Raw genomic sequence first — 23,506 nt, forward strand, 5'->3', positions numbered from 1 at the left:
AAAGACACAGTGATTAGTGTGAATAGACAGCCCTCAGAATGGGAAAATATTTTTGTAAACTATGCATCAGATAAGGGACTCATAACCAGAATTCACAAGGAACACAAGCAGCTGTTCCGGAAAAAGACAATCAATCCTATTAAAAGATGGGAGAATGAGTTGAAAAAACCACTCTCTAAAGATGACATATGAATAGCTAAAAGGCATATGAAAAAATGCTCAACATCCCTCATTGTAAGAGAAATGCAGATCAAAACAACAATGAGATATCGCCTAACCCCAGTCAGAATGTCTAAGATTAAAAAAATCAAAAAATTATAAGTGCTGGTGGGGGTGTGGTGAAAAGGGAACTCTCTTACACTGCTGGTGGGAATGTAAATTGGTCCAACCACTGTGGAGAACAATTTGGAGATTCCTCAAAAATCTACAAACAGAGGGTGGTTTTCACTTTCCTTCTCTCTTTTTGTCTCTGTCTCTTTCTGGTGAGCACAGATACCTTATGGTTAAAAAAAAAGAAGCCTAATTATATAAATGGAATCTTACCTTTGTAAAAATTACCTTTGTTTTAATATAGAAGCAGTAAAATATTCGCAAGTAAATGAATAGTTGTTAGATAGGTACTGATGATAGGTAGGCAGATGATAGATGGAAAAGATGGGCAGAAAAGAGGAAACTAATGACATACATGCATTGTTTTCCTCACCTTCTGTAAAACAGGCTTCAGGTTCAAGGGATTCTTCAGGTTCAACCTCAGGCTGTTCTCCCTCAGCGGGAGCTCCTATGTCAACTGTGCTGCCTTCAGATGAACTAGTTGCATTTAGCTTCTGAAAATCAATCCCACAAAAAAAGATTTTAAATATTTTCTTTAATCTAAATATATAAATTCATAAGGTGTGCCCACCCCGTCTTCTGTATGCATTTTCTTGATCTGTAATTTAAGAATAACTTAAACATACTGCCAGTCTGCTTTGGTAGAGGTGGGGGTCACAAGATTAGATACAGCACCATAGTATATATAATAATATATATATTTTTTCTTTAAACTATGGTGCTAATAACTGAAATAACTTTTGTTTAAGCACATGTATAGATATGCTGAAATTAAATCCTGCCAAAGACTTGTGAAAGCTATCAGTCATATGGTCACTCACGACCTTGCTTTTGTAAATTAGTTTGCAAATGGTTGTTTGTTGCATTCTAAAATTGTGACCCAACCAACAAAAGCTGCACAAGTGTATTTTCATGTCAAATGCAGAAAAGATTTGATCAAATGCACATAAACAGCAACAATCTAACTTCATCCACTTTTCATTGACATGAAAACATTTACCACTGGTTGTTATTTAATAGATTCTATAAATTTCTAATTCTGAAAAGAGCAGCACATTGTTAGCGAGAGCTGATATTTTGCATTCTCTTTGGCCAATGCACTCTCGTGTTTCATTGTGCATTTGGAAACTACTTGGTACTCTGGCACTCTTACCTGCCCTGTAAATATAGACAGGAATTAAGCTCTGGTTACTGTTTTGTTTTCTTTTATATTAAATCAAATAGCATCATGAGAAAAATACAATAGAAAGTAGTTGTCTTAAATCTTAAAATTCAATAAACTTTAGCCAGGTCAGGCCATTCACATCAGCATGAGTGAAGGGATTCTAGTCTTTAATCTGGTCTTTTAAAAATGCTGTAAGAATGATGCAGGGCCAGGTGTGAGTGCCACATGGAGTCAGAGTAGTTTGGGCCACAGCATTCTCGGACCTGTTACAATGTTATTACCATTAGTGCATAACATTAGAAATGGTTGAGCTGATAAGAGCTACTTTATAAAGGGGATGAGGTAAGCACATGATAAAATGCACACCGAAGTATGTTAAACTAGGATAAAACGGATGCTGTAGTCAATGCTGGAAATATAAATATTCTACTCAAATTTGGACTAACGATTATATGCATTTTCCCTAAGAATTTTCTTTAATAAAGGTAAATTTATTTGTATAAAATACTTAGTATAGTGGTTTTGATGAAGTAAAAATATTTATGGATGACATACATGACATTGGAAATGCTTTTTTCTCATTTAATTTAACAATACCAAATGATTAGAAGCATATATATTAGATACTTCTATCTTCTTAGTATTAGTTTAGGGATTATTTTTATTTTGTCCAAAGAGTTCATTAAAGATTATGTATGGTATGCTTCGTAAAGGTTGACTTATTTTTCTACTCATCAGGTTTATTACAATACTAGGCAAATAAATGATAAAATCTTTGTCATTAAAATTTGAATATATTTAATTTAACATGAAATATCAAAGTAAAAAGATTTGCTATATGTTTCCATTTTTTTTAGACTTTTTCCTAATTTCTCATTCTTTGTCTTTGGTTAGATCCCTTTTTAGTTAAGCATAGCTGTTGACTAAGAAATGAATAAAATATCCTCTTATTTAAATCCATCTATTTCACATGAATCTGTTGTGCATTAGTGACTTACAATACTGATCTTGTCATTTGCAGGATGTTGAAACATAACACAGTAAATTAGAAAAACTGAACATCTATCACATCAAACTTAAGTACATAGAGTCAACAATAAAAAATAAAACATAATCCTTTTTAAGAATAGGGATCACACTGCAAACACAGGATGAGGGAAACCTGAGTTAGACCCAAGGGGGAAATGAGGATCCATATACAATCAAAGCATTACTTAATGGTAGGACTCTATCTTGAAAAAATGTGTCATTAGGAGGTTTTGTCATTGTATAACATCATTGACTGTCGTTACACAAACCTAGTTAGTAAGTCTTACTACACATCTAGGCAACGTGGTAGTCTATGACAATCTAAGTTACCATTGCAGTATATGTGGTCCATCATCGATGGAAATGTCGTTATGTCGTACATGACTGGATAGTTCTCCACGCATTCAGGCTGACAGTGGTGAATGACTATATCTGAGCCTATATCAGTGCCAAGCATAGTTATAGTTGCTCAATAAATACTGTTTTAAAAAAAGAATGCTTGAGTGACTAATGCAATGGAATAAAGGCTAGCCCTCAGTGATGACTAAGAAAAGTCACCAGATAAAATAATAAAGGAAATCTTGGTTCAAAGTATTCAAAAGTTTCCATAGACCCTTAACTATCCCTCCTAGTAGCTGCGTTGATTACACCTTAGATGACTTTGAAAGGATCTGTGTCACCACAACCATTCCCTTCTTCACTTTCTATTCTGCAACAATTCTGCCATTCTTTAAGTCTCTCCAACAAATCTAGATTCTGAATTCTGGCCATTCCATCTTTATCTTGTAATATGCACCCTAGATTTTTACAATTAGTTTTATTGTTCATTATGTAGTTTGCCCTTTGATAAAGTATGGGTCAAATTGTTTCAGACAAATGGATTTGGTCCTCTAGGATATATATAAATCTTTTGGGTGCAACAACCATGCACTCTAGGACCTATGGATAAAATGACAAATATACCCCAAAACTAGAAACAGACTCTGAACTGTTAACATGATTTTTCATTAAATGTTACATGAATGTATGAATTGTTAGTGGATTGTCGGTTTTTGGTAGCTTGTTCAACCTAACAATTTAACAAATAGTTTAACCCAAGGTTAAAATTAGAAAACATGAAACAGAGTTCTCCATACTCAGCTGAAAATGAGAACCATCTACACATTTTTATAAAAATTGCTTTTGAGAACTTATCTCTGGAAAGTCTAATGATAAAAGACACTTCTTATATTTCCTCTTACTTAATCCATAATACCAATAGGAGAATAAACATTGTTCCTATTCATTTCAGTGTAATAGCTTAGAACTCATACAGAATTTTTCATGAAACCAAGTGTTTGTCTATTCAAAGGCCAGATTATTTTTTGCAAAGTGCAACTTAAAAGTATTTTGTCTTTCTTTCTTTCTTTCTTTCTTTCTTTCTTTCTTTCTTTCTTTCTTTCTTTCTTTCTCTTTCTTTCTTCCTTCCTTCCTTTTTTTTTTTTTAAGAGGTTTTTGCTATAGGGTGCATGGCTTCACCAGAAAGACAGAGAGAAACAGAGACAGAAATCAAGAAATCACCCCCCAGTGGGTTTGGCCATGCCACAATCCTTTCTCCTCCGTTCTCCTCTTGGGATCTTGGGCACGCACCACACATGCCTGGCATGAGTTTAAGCCACCAGGTCCAGGACTCAAACTGTGGTTGACTACATGGGAATCCAGCAATGTAGCTATTACACCATCTGCTGGTCCCGGTATTTTGTGTTTCTAAGATATGTAACTCTCCAGACCTAATATTTTAGAACAAAGATTATGATTTTTTTTCCATCTTCACATCCTGAGCATCTATTACCAATGTTTGCATTTATAAATGTTGTTGAGTAAATGACTGAATACCCAGTGCAGAGACTTATCCAACCACTAACTACTTCTACCAACATATCTCACATCAAAAGAATACAAATAATATTTTCTCTTAATTGCAGAGTAACATAAACCCTTCGATGATCAACAACTTTTAGAATTAAGAGTTTTGCCCACAAACAAAGCTACCAATAACTGAGACCCAAGATGAGTCTGAAATAAACTCTAGATAACTAAGGAATCAAGGAAACAACTACTGAATCATGTTGACAGTGTTTTCCCTCTTTCCACTCTACGCATGGGTCTATAGTCCTAGTGGCAACTAGGGACCTCTTTAAGGAGAGGCGATCTTATCATTCTCTTCCTTCTCCTGAAGTGAAAGCCATAGGATCTGCCCCTATTTATTACTTGAATATCTTTACAGTCCTGGTACTTTACAGTCCTGGTACTTTACAGTCCTGGTATTTATAAATAGCAGAGAATCTAAGCTGCACATTAATCCTTAACATCAATCGATTTATTTAGAGAAGCAAATGTGAATTTAATCATCTTTTAAAAGTCATAGTCAATCAGTGATTCGACTCTAGGTCTTCTGTGCCCCATACCAGGATTCTCTACAGAATTTCTTTAATACTTCACAAATAAATCCAGTCTTTATGAATTTAAAACATTCAGTAGACTGAAAATATGGTGCAATATTATAGATTCAAGACAGTTCTTGTGTTATTATTGACCTCCATGTTTCATAACTATGACCATTAGAATTAATTCAAGTTAAATTTATAACTCTTATAAATATTAATGTGGAGAAGAGCTATAAATACATTAAAATATTTCATTAAGCAATAATCTTGAGATGTGGGCAAGAAATTCTAATTTGTAAAAACTTTCTTGGTAATATCAGTTGAATGACTTTCTTAAAATCACATGAGACAAATATTGTAAAATTATTACAAAATGTTTTGACTAAAAAAATTAAGATGTGTAAAAAGTCTATGAAAACTATTAAAATTAAGAATATAAAGTTCCTCAGCTTCAGATAAGGTTGTAATTATGATCAACCTAACTGCAGCACAAATTGATCAATTAGAATTGTTAATGTATAACATTATATGGAAGTATTATGACTCATGCACTTAAAGAAAAATTTTCTAATAAAGGTTGCCTGTGAGGATTCCAATATGGGCACCATACACTTTTAAGTGTTACATAGGTGAGAGCTCAAATTATGAACTGTCTAGAAATAGAACCAGTTTGACAAGTTCTGTATTTCTCTATGGTAAACTCTGGATGTTAGATTACTTTTAATTGCCTATACTTTATCTATCTGGAAACAAGTAGATTGAATGATACCTTTAAGTAGTTAAAGTTTAATAAAATATGGAGATATTGCAATGTCAGGATAGTAAAATAAAAAAGAAAATCAGACAGGAATAGCCAATATTACTTGCTATGAATAGCACTGGCAACCGTTTACTGTTAGGCAGATACATTGCATGAACTTTATTTTTTGGTGGAAACCTTATAAGACTATTCTTACTGAATTCTTCTACATGCTGGGTAATTAAGTTAAGCAGGGCAGGATCATATTTTGCTTAATGAGCTAATAAATAAACATGCTGGTAAATATTTTATCTGATATTTATAAATATTATACTTCTAAGTTTGACTTTCCACATCAATTCTATGTTACTACAAACATAATATGCTAAACTAAGTGCTTCCTTCAGAATGTAAACAAAGATAAATTCTTTTATTAAAAAAATCATAATAGAAAAAGGAAAACATTATGCCTTTAGCTTTACATTGGCATACTTGTTTCTTATTATGAGCATTTTAAACATGTAATTAGTAAATATTGTCTATAATTTGGAAAAAACATATTCTAATGCAGTCTAATAAAAAGATTAGGATTAAAAGAGATAACTTCAAATGTATACTAAATCAAATCTGCCATAACTGAGTATATTGGTCTCCAAGAACGAAACTCTTTCTATTGTACAAAGATCCTATTGCTAACCTATACTTAAGGAGCACTATGTCATTTTACATGAAAAATAGTAATATTGGAACAAAGGAAGTAAAGGTCTTGCTTTCTCTGGGGTGGTCTTAAAACCGAAGTGACACATCAATATTAGAAAGAAATTGTTGGTGCTACCTTTTAAATATGGAAGATAGCAAAATCAGAATTACCATTCTCATTTATTTGTACCTATACTATCCAGAACACCATTTCAGTGTATATAATGAGTACATTATACAAAATTTAAAAACATAAATAGCAAGATCTCAAATATCTTTTTTGGAAGGGCAAAAGGAATACTGTGTCATGATGGCCTACCCTTCATAGCGTACCAGGGGCCCAACGACGGGTGTGTTTGACACATTTAATTCTTGAAGATCTTTAGATCATTTTCCTTTCTTAATCATGATCCTACTGAAAACTTTCTGAAGAGGAATACCTCATTCTCCAAGGTAAAACCATAGGCTTTTATTGAACCTGTTTAATCACTGCTTACTCAAATCTCTCCTACACATTTTGTCTCCCTTCTTAATCTCTGTATTGGAATTTAGTATATCCTTTTGGAAAGTGGGTATTTTTTGAGGACGATTCAGACTTTTTCAAGGAAATTGAAATTTGCAGTAATGTGGGGTTGAAAGTACATGAATCTGTTCCTGTATACTTTGCGTTCCACCACACTCACTGTAGTTGTTTTCTATAACAAATACATGGGTAGATTATGACCGACTGCCACTTTCTCTCAAAGACTTTTCTGTCCAGCAACTTGGAAAGTATAATACTCAGAGAAAAAAGAAACTAACCTTGCCTTTTTCCAAGAAACAAGAAAAAAGAAGCCATTATGCTAATGAGCCAGTATCTAATGCTTTTTTGAAGAAGTAATATAATACATAGGAGAAAAAGAATTCTCTCTTATTTTTGCATATATATACTTCTGTTTAAATGTGAGCAACCATACATCTTGGATCCTTGTTATGATACCATTCTATTCTATAATACAAGGCATAATCTTTCATGAATCTGGAGTGCTTTCGCTGAATACTTTGTTCCAAAGTATGAAGCAAACTCCAGGAAAGGCATGATCATTCCTCCTTTCAAAGAGCCAAATATGCTTAGACTAGAATTGTTTTATGGTTTTAATGGCAGAAGGAGAGGAAACCACATTTAAGTTACAAAGTAATTAACATTTTTTAATTGGATAGAGCAATCTGGTTAACATATATTTCAACATCAGGAAATGAATGGCCCACTAATTAGAGCCCATTTGATGGTGTTAGACTCATTGTTATAGTCACATGATGAGGTAGGTCCCTTCACTTTAAAAACATCAAAGGAGCAAGCGCTCATAACTCTGTTCCTATACAGGAGTTTGCAGAGCATGAAATGTTTAAATAACGTTCTTTAGGAGAAAGTTCCCAGCAGGCCTGAACGAGATACAGGGAGGAAGCAAACAAACCACAAAAACAAAAAACTCATAGGAGCCAATAGGACGAAGAAGGTAGACTCCAAATCTATTTTTATAATACGTATATCATTTATTAGTGTAATTCTCTCTTTAAGTTTGTTTTCATTTTTGTATACAAAGACATGTATTTCCTTTTCCTTTAACCTAGGAATTATAGAGGTAAATATAAATAGAATCTCCAAGAGAATCATATTATAAATGTAAACTGTTTCTGGACAATTACTAAATAAAACGGTGCCATTTTTCCTAAAATGAAGCAGATTACATCCATGCTGCTAGCAGCCCAAACAAAAATTCTGATCCATTTACATTATTAGCATGTTAAAACAACCTTTAGTAACTTTGCACTTGAATAAAGGGTTGCTTAAATTTGCAAGTTACCCTTCAGAAAAACTTAATATAATACTAAACAAAAAATTACTATCGAATTGTACTCATTGGGGCTTTATTTAAAAACCAAAAACAAGGAAAGAAAGCCTTTCCTCAAGTGTTTCAAAGAGCACTTACACTTTTCCTTTAGGCCCTTAGCATGTTCAAAACTCTGTGACACTAAGTAGAAATTAAATAATCCATACAGGCATGCACTTTTACTTTTCATCGAATATAATTTCTATTAACTTCAATGTAAGAAAATTAGCAGCTAATTTTTCTTCTATAGTTAGAGTTGTCAGACTAGCCCGACCATGCTTCATATGACTCAGCATAATAGCAGCTATGCATGTTTTTATTTTACTGCCAATGGATGGGCAAGGAACGTAGCTGAGTAACATGCAGGCCAGTCAAAGTCATTAAGAAACTGATTATATTTAGGTATGTACAACTTGCTTGGGTAACCTGGGTAAAAGTGGTGGCACGAGCCTCTGACTGGTTAAAAAACACCAGAGCTGCATTCTTGATGGCTCCAGCTTGATTTTACCCCTGTGAGAAGTAAGAATCGTAAGCAGTGAAGGTTATCATATTGCACCACTAAATTTCACTACAAAGAAATAATCATTTTTTCAAGCACGGCTTAAGCATTATTAAATCTTTAAAAGAAAGAGATCAGTAATTAAAAAACATAAAAGGAATTACATTAATTATAGTCAAAATAGCATAATAAAAGTTAAACCATACATGATTATGATATGAATTTTAAAGGTTATACTCAGAATCTAGAAACCTACTGAAGAATCACACAAATTTGACAAAGACATTGACTAGAATTTAGTTCAAACATCTTGATGACCTCTGAGTCCTCTCAGTTTGTTTCCTTTAAGAAATTACTGTAGACATTCAAAAAGATGATTCATTTTTCCATTTAATTTCAAAAATCATTTTAAAAAGATTAATGATAAACTTCATACATCTCTTAGTACTATAAGGATGGTATTAATAGCACAACCCATTCTACCACTTGAAAAATAACAAAACAAAAAAGACTAAAAAGACAAACACTAAAAATATACTTTGAGGGGATATTTAAAATGATTGGATAGTTGTTTCAATTCTCTCTCTCTCTTTTTTTTTATTGTAGAGCTACCAGATAAAATTCAGAAAGATAAAAACCTACACATTTTCCCTTTCCAGACTATTGCCCTAATATTTTATTAGTTTATGAGTTTATGCCTAAGAAGTTTGATATAAAGAAATAATTAAAATTTCCCCCAAATAATACACTTTAAGGTAACAATCTCTCTGGTGATAAGGTAGTAAAAGATTATTAAATGGACTCCACCACTTGAACAATAAAATAATTCTGTCCTCTTCAAATGGAAGGTCAGTTCTCTGCCTGTAACTTCTAAATATTAAGTTCACAAACATTGTTTTGGAATACTTAAACAGAGTTAACTCAAGTCAAAAAGAAAGCAAATAAAAAAGCTTAATGGGAATGATAGAAACTAAAAATAAAATTTGCATTTCCCTACTAAAATGTCCACCTTACAGGACATCCCTTTTATGTAAAGCATAATGATTTAAAATTAAGCAAAATATTGCTATATATAGTGTTTTGGAAGTCTGAGGCTTTAAATTATCTGAAAATTATTGGATATCAGGTTAATCACATCTCTAAATGTACTCAACCATAGCTAGAAGTTTAAACTAGCTATGCTTTCTCAATCTTAAAATAAGGTCAAGTATAGATTAAACTAGCTGAAGTCCTCAATATTTAGTTATAATTCACCCTTAATTTATGTAGTAACCTATAACTAAATATATGTGAACATAAAATTGACTTTCTTGGGGTCAGCAGCTGACATGGTAGTTAAGGCGCTGGGATCCCACATGGCTAACCGCTGTTCAAGTCCTAGACCTGGCAGCTTGCTTTCTCATTTTCTGTTTCTCTGTCTCTCTGTTAAGTGCATATTCACTATAGCAAGTTAAAATAATAATAATAAATAAAATTAAATAATTCTTTTAAAACATTGGCTTTCTTTACTATAGAGAAATATCCACTACTAGACATAATGTCAAACTAATAAAAGGAGAACAAACATGAAAATTCTAATGATCTAATTCTATTGTCTAAATGCTGATCTTTCATAGTACACAGTATGAGAAATGAGGTCTTACGCTTTCAGCATAACCCATCTATGTTCATCTAAAAATTTTATTAACAAACTCTTAAGGTCTAATTCAATTCTCAAATAATGATCTAGTTAGTAAAAATTTGAATTCAACTAATCGGAGTAAATTTTACTTCACACTGTAAGGTTTTACTACTTTTTCCTTGAATCTTATCAGTTATTTTCTGAAACTAGTCTCTATGTGAAACTAGTATCTGAGGACCTATTTCTTTTCTCCTAATGTTTAGTACTGACACTGAAATATTATCTGAACTTCATGTTTGATATCTACTTCCGTCCAATCATTGAATTAGTGATACTACCTACCTTATAAACAGAAAAGAATAGAAAATAGCATATCATTTAGCAATTAAAAAATATAGGAATATTGACTGAAAAAACAAACATGTTTTCTTAATTTACATATACAAATCTTTATAATTTTAACTAATTCTAATTACTGTAACTGAATTGTACTACTTTAATTTTATCTTCCAGTGCTCTAAACTTCCTAATTTCATCTGCCTTCCTTAGAATGAAAATACTAACAAGGTATTTTATCTTCCCTGATAAACAATTCAAATAAGGAAGAGACAAGTCTTTGTTTTTGATTGATATTTTTGTTTGGTTGCCCAAGCTTTAATGACTAGGAATCTTGTTTCATTTTGTGTAAACAATTGAACACTAGGTTTTAAATTTCCTCATCTCCAACTCTGCACTTATTAACTTACAGCTTAATAACAAAACGAGTTAAAAACATACTCCCGTATTCATACCCTTCTTGTAAATCAAAACAATAATTTTAACTACAAAGATTCTTACTGAGTCTTTTATTAGTTTATAAATGTATGCCTAGAAAGTATGCCTATTTGGTAAATCTGGAAAAAATATTTCAGAGAAAAAAAGGACTTTTTGTTTGTTTTATGGCATGCCCTAGGCTCAGTAAAGTTAATAATATTTTTAGAGTCATTTCTCATTCCTACCTTCTCGTCCTTAATTTTTTCTATTTTTACTTCAGAAAACATGGAACTATATATGAATATCAAGCCAAGCTCTCAGTCAGGTTTTCCCTGTGTAAGTGTGCCTGTGCAAACTAAATAAACCTCATTATATGAATTATTTCAAAGAGTCAAGAATATCACAAGATGAGAACTGAAACCACCCTCCTGTCAAGTATTTTTCTAGTATGCACAAAAATCACCATTGTAAAAAGGTGGACAGAGGCATTTTTGCAAATCTAAAATTATCTTAACACATCTAGAAAAAAATTAATATGCATGTAAATATCCATCATTCAAATATAAATATTGGTAAAAGTAAGTCAGCATATCATTTGTCTAGTTATATTTTAATCTATTATTAATATATTCATCATTAATTTTACTATAGGAAAAAAATTAAAAGAGAGTCCTTATTTTCTTGTAGGAAAGAAATATACAATTTTAAAACATATGGCAACATTATGGAAAAAGAAATACACAATAGCAAAATACCTCTTTGTTTAAAAGTTCCTACCTCTTTGCTTTCCTCCATATCTGACTCGCTGCTGAATTCTTCAGTATTTAAATTTTCGAAGTCAGATTCTCCAACGGCAATTGGTACGGTCACAGTGAGGCTGGGGTTGTTTATAAATGACATGTAATCACTTTCATCCACGACATACTTTTCTACGCTGCTGCCTATACCGCTGGTAGTTCCGTTTCCATCTTTGAGATAATTAAGGTCTTTGCCTATTTCTATGGTGGTATGGTTGGAAATGCAGCTGTCTTTTTTGTTGTTTAGATCTTCAAGAGGTTTAATTTCATCTAAAGCTTTCTGCTTTCTGACAAAGGCTTTCTGAATAAATTCGCGTATTTTTCTTTTAACAAAATCAATTCCTTTCTGCATCCTTCCCACAGCAATCTGAAGATTGTTCATCTCATTATCATCATCAGTGGCAGCAAGATTGTCAGAACTGAAGGAACTCAAGAGCAAGGCCAGAAAGAGGTTCAGAACCTAAAACACAGAAAGAAAACAGGTGGTCAAAACATTTGGTCATTTCCATTACTTTTAACTATGGTTTTTCCAAAGTTGTTTTTACACCTATTTAATGCTAATAGTGATTTCTTCTGGTCATGATAAATGATCCCCAAACAGTGACTGAAATAAAAAATACCTAATAATAGCATTGCTACTATTTTTCCTTTTAGTCATTATATCACTGAAGCCATTGTTGAAATAAGTTTTATTTGAGATACTATGTATGTTGACCATGTAATGTGAATTTCCTAGGACATAGATAACTTATTATAATTTTATTCCCAAAACCAAAGATGATTTCAATATATTTAAATATTATTTGAATTAAGAAATTGTCAAATTAGAAAAAAAGTATTTCACTGGTAGATTAAAACCCTAATTTTTTTTAATTCAGAAGATTATGGCCACTATATTTACACAAGAGTTGGAAATACTATGAAGAAATGGTTATTTTACAATAATGATAATGTTAATGCTGAACTAAAGGTTGGGCACTATTGCCATGAAAAAGACCACTAATTGTTCTGTAAATTGGTCTCCAGTAGTAGGCCCCATTTATGAGTGAGTGAAATGACTAGTAATGATAAATCTCCTGTATACACTCAAAAAGAGGTAATTTACTAAAGAATCAGGCATTCCTAGGGACACAGAATAGAGTCCATGAGTCCTTATTATTTAAGCACATGGTACAGAAGAATATGGCAGCAAAAAGGGACCTGGTAGAAAAAAGTAAAAGTACAAAAAATACTCCTGGACTGATTCTAAGTAACACTGCATTGAAAATGATGCTGTAGCCTTGTCATATTCCTGTATTTCTATTATGGTAATGAGGATTAGGGCTCCTTTGTTTAACTAGTTATAAATTTGTCTAACCAATGATCATTTTTTAAAAGAAGTAAAATGTGCATGCTCTAGTAAAGACCACTGGTACTTTTGAGAGTCTAGTCTAACATGACTGTCAATTGTCCCTGATAATCACACTAAGACCTGCTCCTTTATTTCTGGAATTCACCAACAAATTTGTTGTATTGTTATATGCTTTTGAAATTATTTTTTGGATTAAAAATATGTGAAAGGAGAAAACCCAAATTAGAAGTTAAAATTTATTTTATCTGTAATAAAATGGAATTTGGGCACCATAATTACTTTCTAGTTTAAATTTCCTAAAGTTTACATGTACTGACCTTATATATTAGAAAATTTTTCTTGCTATGTATCAATGAATCCTCCTAGAATGAAATCCAATCTATTGATCTATTATCTCTTCAATGCACTGGGCAGATACAGTAATTAATAAATACCTATAAATAAATATCTTTGACTGCTCTTTCTTTTTTTAGAAGTTTTTGCCAGAGAGTGTGTACACTCACTGGGGAGATAGTGAGAGGGAAACCGAGAAATCATCCCTCAAGGAATATGCCCACACTGCAATCCCTTCTCCTCCATTCTCCTCCTGGAATCTTAGGCATGCATGCATTTGCACCTGGTGTGATTTTCAAGCCAGTGCGACTTGAACCATTGTCACCCACATGGGAGTCCAGCAATGTCACCACTACACCATCTACTGGCCCCTTACTGTTCTTTCTTTTGGCCTGCTCCCAATTCCCATTCTGTCCTTCTGTAAATTTCATTTACATGTATGTGGCATTTTTCTGAATTTTTAAAAACTAAGTTTAACTTTGCTTGTAGATTGGAAGCTCTTTCAGAGCAGAAATATGTCTTAGAGCCAGAATCCAGAGTAGTACTGACACCAGATAACAGTAATAATAAAAACAGATGTTTTATTGAGCTCTTAATAAATGCCAGCATTTCATAATGTCTATGTTTACAAAATTATTTCTTACACAATCCTGTAAGCCAGGAATATTTATTATCACTATTTTGTAGATGAGAAAAATGGGACTTCTATTTAAGCGCCTTAAGTGCTAAGGTCATTTAGTAAGTAGAGAAGCTGTTTTTAGTATAACAGTTGAATTCTCATGTCTTCATTCTTAATTGCTAAGTTTGCAGAATGAATGAAGAAATATTTTTCCACTTTTATTCATTGATCTTTCCTTTCTCTGAACTCCTTCTTTACTTATGGTTAGTATCATTAAGTTTATCATTCACTTTCTGATTGCTTCTATGATCTTTTATGAATTGATAATTCAATGCAAATCCTTTGTCAGAAAAATAAATTTCCTGAACATGATTTTTTTCTCTCATAAATTCAGGAAAGTTTCTTTTTTTTTTCACTCAGTCTGCATAAGATAGTTCCTTGCTAAGAATTTTCCTGCAAATACTTGCCAGACATTCTAATGATCCTAAATTTCATCATTGTGTTTACTTAGCTCTGCAAAATGCTTGATGTAACAAAGTCTATCTTTTAGAATTCGAGTCAAGTTTGTCACTTACTAATGCATACCTCTAGAAAAGCAGTGAAAGAAATCTGAGCCTCACTTTCCTCATCTGTAAAATAAGGACAATTTCCCCAGCGTCCTGTTTAGCAGGTTGCCATAAGGAGTCAAAGAATGTATGTGACTCAATAACTTCTGGTACAGAGGGAATGCTAGAGAAAGTTTAGCTGTTACTCGATCAGTGTTACTCTTTTGCAACCTATCCTCTGCAACACTATTTTTCTATTTACTTGGTTTTCTTAGAAATATATTTTTGAGCCAAGCTAATCTCTTTTAGCCCAGGTGTTTGGTGTGCTCAATTTCAGTTTGTAGGAACAGAGTTCAAGTTCACTTGGCAACTGAAATCCTAAATCTTGTTTTACACACATGTGTGAAAAACGGCTAACTGATCTCATTGAGTGAAATCGGTTTATTCACATAGCCCCCAAATTAGTTTCTCATAATGAAAACGTGACCGTAATTTTCACTTTGGGTCCAAGGTTGAAATACATTGCATATATTAATATCTTCTCTGTCCTGATTCCCAGCTTGTGAGAGGAATCCAAGACTTTATATTCTTCTTGTGTGCTACTGTCTTACCTTCGATCAGAGAAAGGAGATTGTGCACAATATTTGTAAAACTATTAGTCATCAAAATGTCACAGCCACTTCTGTGTGATATGAACACATTTCCTTAATAGTGCTAAGTGTAACGGATATTATCTTCCTAACTCTAGAAACATACCTGAGACATCACACAAAATGAATTTTATAAACTCAAAATTAAAAACAGGAAAGCTTTTAATATTTTAAAAAATCCAAAATTTAGATTTAGACCAGTAGACGGAAATGGTTATTTTATGAACTCTATTTTTTACGTACACATAACAATCCAAATTCATTTTAAATATCATTAATAGGTATAGATAGCTGGTACTTCATTAAATTCTCTTTAACTCTAATTTCTTTCTTTCTTTCTTTCTTTTTTTTTTTTTTTTTGGTTTTCAGGTTTTTATTTGTTTTGTTTTTCCATAGGGTGTGTGCACTAATCGAAAGAGACAGCTAGAGGGAAAGTGAGAAATCACCTCCCAGGGCATACATGATCACCCACCTGGTGTGATTTTCAAGTCACCCATTTGGGACAAGAACCATGGCCAGCCATGTGGGAATCCAGCACCTTAACCACCATGCCACTTGCTGGCTCCTCAACCTGTATTTCTTACAGTTACATATAAGAGAGATGTATTTTATTTCAATAAACTAATGGATGATATGTCAGTTTATTCCACTTTAAATATACTCTATTTTCCTGCTATGTAAACTTTACCAAAATACCACTTGCTTATGGTCACTTTCCTGAGAAAAAACCATTATCTGTGGTTTGAACTGTCTACAGGAAAGATCCATCTCACTATGCATAGCCAGCCTTTTCATAAATGAGACCCTGCACAGTCTGGCCCAAATTACATTTTACCACTCCCAGTCTGAATGCCCTGCTGTGCTCTCATCATTCATATTGCTATCATAAGAGATAATTTTTTCTGCCATTTCTTTTCTTCCAATGTAGGTCGAATATATATAAGCAATGAAATCTAACCTATAACCCAATCCTGTGACCTTATCTTTATTTCTGTGGTATGTAACCTTATGACCATTTCTTTCTGTTACACATAGTCTCATTCTTTTCTGAAAGCACACATTGTGAAATTGTGTTGGGGATTGTGGCAGCTTTAAATATTTCTACAAATTATTTAATGTCTTTCCCTTCAAAAGGTAGACCCTATTTTCTTCTTACTGTAAGCTCTTTGTAGTGAGTAGTTTCTAGTGAATAGAAGAATATGGCAGAAGTGATAGAATATAGTGAAGATTTTCTCCTTGCCTTCTGTCTTATATTACTTGCTCTGGGAGAAACCAGATACCATGTCCTGGGGGATAATCACTAGCCCTATAGAGAGGCCCACTTAGAGAGGAACTGAGACTCAAGCAATAGCCAACAAGGAACTGGAATCTCCAGCCAACAGCTTGGAATCTGGTCCTTCCGCCTCAGTCAGGGTGACTATAGCCTCAGCCGACATCTTGACAGCAACTGCATGATTGACCCTGAAGCCAAATCACCCTGCTATTGCTCCTAAATTCCTCATCCAGAAAAACTATGAAATAATGTTTGTTGTTGAAAGCCACTGTTCATATATCTGAATCATACACTGTCCATGTTTCTTTTACATCAGTAAGAGGTCAGGGCTTAGCAGCGGTGACATGTGATAATAAGAAGTTGTGCTGCTTAGGCTGGGACCATGGGGGGGACCAGAGTTTGATTCTTGGTCCAACCTTAATGCTTTTGTGGCACACAGTGCAATCCCAGCGACTAGAGAGGCTGAGGCAGGAGGATTGTGAGATCAAGACTGGTCTGGTGGACATAGCAAGATCTTGTATAAGAGTGAGGGGGCCAGCAGGTGGCTAGTGGTGGTTAAGGTGGCTGGACCTAACAAGGTCAACTCCAAGGATCAAATCTTAGACCCAGCAGCCTTAAAATCGCATCAGGTACATGTATGTGCATGCCCAAAATCCCAAGAGCAGAATGGACAAGAAGGGATTGTGATTGTGGCATGGCCATGCCTCCTGGGGCTGATTTCTCACTTTCTCTTTCTCTCTTCAGTGCATGCATGCACCCTATAGCAAAAATCTTTAAAAAAAAAAAAAAAAAAAAAGTATGGTGAGACGTGCCTGTGGTCCCAGCTACTAGGGAGGATGGACTAGGTGAACTATAACACAACAAATGTCTGAATCTTTTTGTGGTTGATTCAAAAAATAAACAAAAACAAAAACAAACAAGCAAAAAAACCTAAGCTCAGAATTATCTAAGCTAACAAATAGAAGTAAAATAATCATTTTTTGTTTTTTGTTTCCCACACACACTCAGTTCCTTTGAGGAACTGAGGTTACTTTTATGCCAAAGGAAATCTAGTCTGTAGATAATATACTTTTAAATATTAGTATGGTTTAACAGTTACATCACTGGACTCCCACATAGCCAACCGTAGTTCGAGTCCCGGACCTGGTGTCTTGAAACTCATGCCAGGTGCACGTTTTTGCATGCCCAAGATTCCAGAAGGAGAATGGAAGATAAGAGATTGCAGTGTGGCCATCTCCCCTGGGGTATGATTTCTCCCTTTCCTTCTTACTGTCTCCATCTCTCTGGCAAGTGTAAGCACCCTAAGACCAAAACATCTTTTAAAAAATTAGTTATGATAGTCTTTTTTCTATTCTACTGGTTTGGGTCCTAATCAAGCCACTCAGTATAATTACTTTATGTTTGAAGTGTAAGAGCCTGATCTTTTTCACAGTTTTACTGTCCTTCCTTCCCCAACCACTGAGGACACTGTTCTCTGGTTCAGAGATGGTCTAGATTTCTTCCTGTCAAGTTAAATCTTATATCTCAATTAATTATATTTCAGGCCCAAACTCTGACACAGACTTCCCTGATAACCTTGGTGTAGTAAAGCAATATTTCCACTTTATGGACTTGATACAAGGCATTTTGTCTTCATAGTTTTGATATCTATTAGATATTTCTTTCTTTTACTCTTGTTTTTTTATGTCATATTTACCTTCCTATTATCTTTTCTATGCCTTCAGACTCAGTACAGTAGTGCTAGGCATGGTTAATTTTACATAGAAATGATAATTAGTATTTATAGAGGGAATTTTGTTTGTTTGTTTGTTTGTTTTTTTGCTAGAGGGTGCGTGTGCTTGCCAGACAGACAGAGAGAGACAGAGAAACAGAAAGTGAGAAATCACCCCCCAGGGGGGATGACCATGCTGCAATCCCTTCTCCTCCTTTCTCCTCTCAGGATCTTGGGCATGTACGCACGCGCACCTGGCATGAGTTTAAGTCACCGGGTCTGTGACTTGAACCGCGGTCGACTACATGGGAGTCCAGTGACATAGCCATTATGCTAACTGCTGGTCCCCATATTGTTCCCTCTGAACACAATATTCTATATTCCTTTACAGGATTGACTGAGTTAATTAGAATATTATTTCATTTCAATTTTTATAAAACACAATTTGTAATATTTTCAAATTGTTACTGTTGATATTTATAAATCAAATAAGTGACTGTTTCTATGAACACTTCTAAACTTTGCAAAAAAAAATAAAAGTAAGAAATGTTCTAGGGGCCAGCAAGTGATGTGGTGGTTAAGGTGCTGGACTCCCTCATGGCCTACTGTGGTTCAAGTCCCAGATCTGGCAGCTCGTTTCCTCACTTTCTCTCTTTCTTCTCTCTCTCTCTTTTTCTCTCTGGTGAGCACACATGTCTTATAATAAAATAATATATAAAATTAAATAAATAATAATATTAATAATAGAAATATTCTTCTCTAGGGTATAGTAACAGGATAATGAGGAAGAACAACTTTGGTTCAAGAGGTATTTTAAAAGATTATGTCAATTATAATATTGGGTTGTCAGAAAAGTTATGATGCATTTTGCATAGAAAAATATGCCATGACTTTTCTAGGGAACTCACAATTTAAGCCATTTCTGGCTCTGGCAATCATAAAAAATGGACAATTGAAAATGGCCTTGATATAAATAATCTCACAAAATATACAAAACACTTCTTTATGGTTAACATACTTTTTTGGTGAAATTATCTTGTTCTAAAAATGAGGAAAATGTTTTTGCTACGTACCACTAGGTTTCCAATCACCATGACCATCATGAAGACAGTAAGGCACATGGTTTGGCCGGCGACCTCCATACAGTCCCACATGGTCTCTATCCACTCTCCACACAGCACACGGAACACAATGAGGAAGGAGTGGAAGAAGTCGTGCATGTGCCAGCGTGGAAGTTCACAATCATTGGAGATCTTGCAGACACATTCTTTGTAGCTCTTACCGAAGAGCTGCATGCCGACCACGGCAAAAATGAAGACGATGATGGCCAACACCAAGGTGAGGTTCCCTAGGGCCCCCACAGAATTGCCAATGATCTTTATCAGCATGTTCAGTGTTGGCCAAGATTTTGCCAACTTGAAAACTCGGAGCTGGAAACAAAAACAAGAAGGGTATTCATGTTCTTCATTTCCGAAAATCTGTAATTTTATTTACAGAGGAAATCTACAGTGCAACTGTCTCAATTGTAGGGTGATATTTAGGTGTTAAACTATTATCTAACAAATGTAGCAGTTATTTGATACATGGGGCATTTTTCATTTTGAAATGATTCACACTATAAATAATAGTATTACATTAAATAGTTTTTAATGAGCATTTTAATAATAAGATATACTAAACTTTCCAGGATCCTACATAAGCATATGTAGCATGCCTTTGTTTTTCTTTAAGAAAATAAGATCTCTAAGGTTTATAGTGGCTAATTAGCAGAGACTGTTTCAGAGGGGTAGAAGCTCACATAATCTAATAGGGCAAAGTGGATATTGGATATATTTTTCATTATATTTGAGATATCATGCTGAAGCATACCAGCACAAATATATTCACAGTGAAATTATGTGAGATACAAAAGAAAAATGAACTAATTGCTTTAAGTCTTTAGCTTGTTTTAACCTAGTGATATCTTATCTTGATGTGACATTAAGCTATATTTTAAAGATTTGTTATAATCCAGAAAAGCAAATATTTGAATTTAAATAAAAAGCTGTATTTCTTCAACCTTAATATCTTCAGTGACTTAATTAATCAGCTCATTCTATTGCGAATGGCCCTCTGCCACGGGGTTTGACACATTAGCGTTAGGAGCTCATAGAGGCCTCTACAGTACCATTTACAGTTAAGCAGCAAACAGGATTTTATTTCTAATGCCTCAGTAGATGCCAGGCTGAGAGTAACACAGTATTTAATTGCTCTAGGTGACCCACAGGAACAAATATAAGCACCAAAGTGCTTAATTTATTGTAAGAAAATAATTTATTCAAAAGACCCAGACACACTAAGATGCTAATGATATTTTGCTTCCAAATTTTCTTTTTTTGGGGGGAGAGGCTTTTGCTATAGGGTGTGTGTGCCTGCCAGACAGACAGAGAGAGACAGAGAGATAGAAAGAGAGAAATCATCCCCCAGGGAGGATGGCCACACCGCAATCCCTTCTCCTCCATTCTCCTCCTGGGATCTTGGGCACGCATGCACACACACCCGGCGTGAGTTTAAGCCACCGGTTCTGGGACTTGAACTGCGGTCAACTACATGGGGGTTCAGCGACATAGTCATTACACTAGCTGCTGGTCCCTGCTTCCAAATTTTCTAAAGGGCAACACATTATAACAAAAGTTTACTGAACATTTTTGTTTTATCTTATAATCATTTCTAATTTTTTTCCTTGCATTCTCTTTGCTTCAAATTAGATTCATTACTATCCTTGAAAACTAATTCTAAAGTTTCAACTTACATAGTCTTGAAACTAATCACTGCTAAATCACCTATAAGAACCACTTTGGTAACCATATATAAATCACAAAAAGTTAGAACCAACTTAAAATAATAGCACAATAAAACATACCAAATTTTTTGTCATTTGCAAATAAATAACAAAAATATTAGAGCCAACTTAAAATAATAGCACCATAAAACATCTCCAACTTTAATGGAAATATATCAAGTAACATTTGTATCTTCATTTTTAAAAGATCTAAAAAATTATGAAATAAAAGGATCAAATGAAAGATAATTTTTAGAAATAATCAGCAATATATAAATTAGGCAACTCTTCTCAGAGATTGGATTCGGTGACTTTCTGATCTGACCAGAGGCAGGTAGATCCAGTGAACACTCTGCTTGGCTTCCCAGAGGCACAAGGGGAACAGTGAATCATTATTCTTGAGCCCCTGATAGAAAGCGGAGCTTATCATAGGTTCTAATGAAGCCTTGTGTATTATATACAGATATCTGGGAGTTATCTATTTAATTGCAATTTGAATTTAACTGTGACTCCTTTTTCTCCAACCTCATTAGCTGTGCCATTTGAGTTCTAAGGAGCAAACTGTTAACTGTTCATTTGAATACATGTGATATATTTATTCCAACTACAATGAAGATAAAACTATCCTCCAATGATTGCCACTCTGATTCGTATTAGAAACGTGTTCACCGAATATTATAATTGTGGGTAATCTTGTAATTATTACCAGATAAGGAGGAAGACTAACTAAATGAATTATAAAAGTATTATAGATATTCCCAGTTAATTTACCAGCCGGAATGATCGAAGAACTGACAGTCCTTCCACATTTGCCAAACCAAGTTCCATTAAACTAAGGCTCACAATAAAACCATCGAAAATATTCCAGCCTTCTTGAAAGTAATAATATGGATCCATGGCAATTATCTTGAGGAACATTTCTGCTGTGAAGATCCCAGTGAAGACCTAAATGAGAAATGTCATTCATTAGATGGGTAAGTATTCTTGAAACATGAATAATTGTTAAACAATTCAATTCACTCTAAACAAACCAAAATTAAATTCTGACTTTCAATAATCTGTTTGAGTCCAACAGGTTGATACTCAAATGCTTGATATTCAAATAAGTACTTACTTACTTATTATTTTAAGGCTTATCAAGTGACAAAGAATATATTTATTAAGATAAAAAAAATTGGGACCAACACATGGCATAATGGCTATGTCACTGGACTCCCATGTAATCGACCACAGTTCGAGTCCCAGACCTGGTGACTTAAACTCATGCCAGGCACATGTGTGTGTGTGCCCAAGATCTCAACAGGAGAATGGAGGAGAAGGGATTGCCGTGTAACCATCTCCCTGGGAGGGGGGTGATTTCTAGCTTTCTATCTCTCTGTCTTTCTGGTGAATGCACATGCCCTATAGCAAAAACCTGTCAAAAAAAAAAAGATAACAAAATTAATATTTTTATTTTCATATAAAAGGTGACTCATGTGATTAACTGCTTGGGTCTGCCTTTGATCCCTCTAGCCCTCTCAAAACTCATCAATTGATTACTTATCAATGCCAGCTTCAGTCACCAAAAAAAAAAAAAAAAAAAAAAGTTCCTTCTCATGACCCTGCAGATAAGACTGGGACTAAGGAGGCCACGTTTAAGCTGTAATAGATATGGTCACCACTAGCCCTACAGATAATAGGAATGCAAAAAAAAAAGAAGAAGAAGAAAAGAAAGCAGATTTATTTGCTGACCAAAGAGAAGCAATATTTCTTTCTTTTTTTAAAAAAATAATTATTTTATTTAACTTTATTTATATATTTAATTTGACCAGAGAAGGAAAGTGAGAGAGAGAGAGAGAGAGAGAGTGAGGGAAAGCCGCCAGGTCCAAGACTAGAACCATGGTCGGCCATCTGGGAGTCCAGGGCTCTTAACCACCACACTACCTGCTGGCCCTGAGAAGCAGTGTTTTTCATTCTTCATTTCCATCCTCTACACTCTTCATTTCCATCCTCTATTTCAAACCTCCCTCCTGTACCTATCTTTAACCATGTTCCATCATCCTACTTTCAGGTCTTCTGCTTCTCAAAAGTATGGTAGTCTGCATACCTGAACTTTCTATTTCCCTTTGTCTACCAAACTACTTACATCTATATCTGAGGTTTTTTTTTTTTTCTTTTTCTTGTTAAATGAAAGAAATGCCCCCTTTTGAGCTATTATTTTAATTGTGTCGTGTGTCTCCTGAAGACTTCACAAGGAATTCATTTTCTCAATTAACCTGTAGTTTAAACCTCCTC

General features: G+C 34.1%; 1 protein-coding gene across 4 annotated transcripts in view; it reads right to left on the reverse strand.

Moving 5' to 3' along the window:
• Positions 1-23,506, reverse strand: part of SCN2A (sodium voltage-gated channel alpha subunit 2) — a 163,632-nt gene that overhangs the window by 30,058 nt on the left and 110,068 nt on the right. For all 4 annotated transcript variants that reach the window (XM_006160248.1, XM_006160246.1, XM_006160251.1 and 1 more), the window contains 4 exons: positions 22,004-22,177; positions 19,485-19,841; positions 11,910-12,389; positions 704-824 (listed from right to left, as the gene is read on the reverse strand). In XM_006160248.1, the coding sequence (XP_006160310.1) occupies positions 704-824; positions 11,910-12,389; positions 19,485-19,841; positions 22,004-22,177 (1,132 nt within the window). The remainder of the gene's footprint in view (positions 1-703; positions 825-11,909; positions 12,390-19,484; positions 19,842-22,003; positions 22,178-23,506) is intronic.

The sequence above is a fragment of the Tupaia chinensis genome, unplaced genomic scaffold (assembly GCF_000334495.1).
Source record: "Tupaia chinensis unplaced genomic scaffold, TupChi_1.0 Scaffold000674_1, whole genome shotgun sequence".
Lineage (NCBI taxonomy): Eukaryota > Metazoa > Chordata > Mammalia > Scandentia > Tupaiidae > Tupaia > Tupaia belangeri.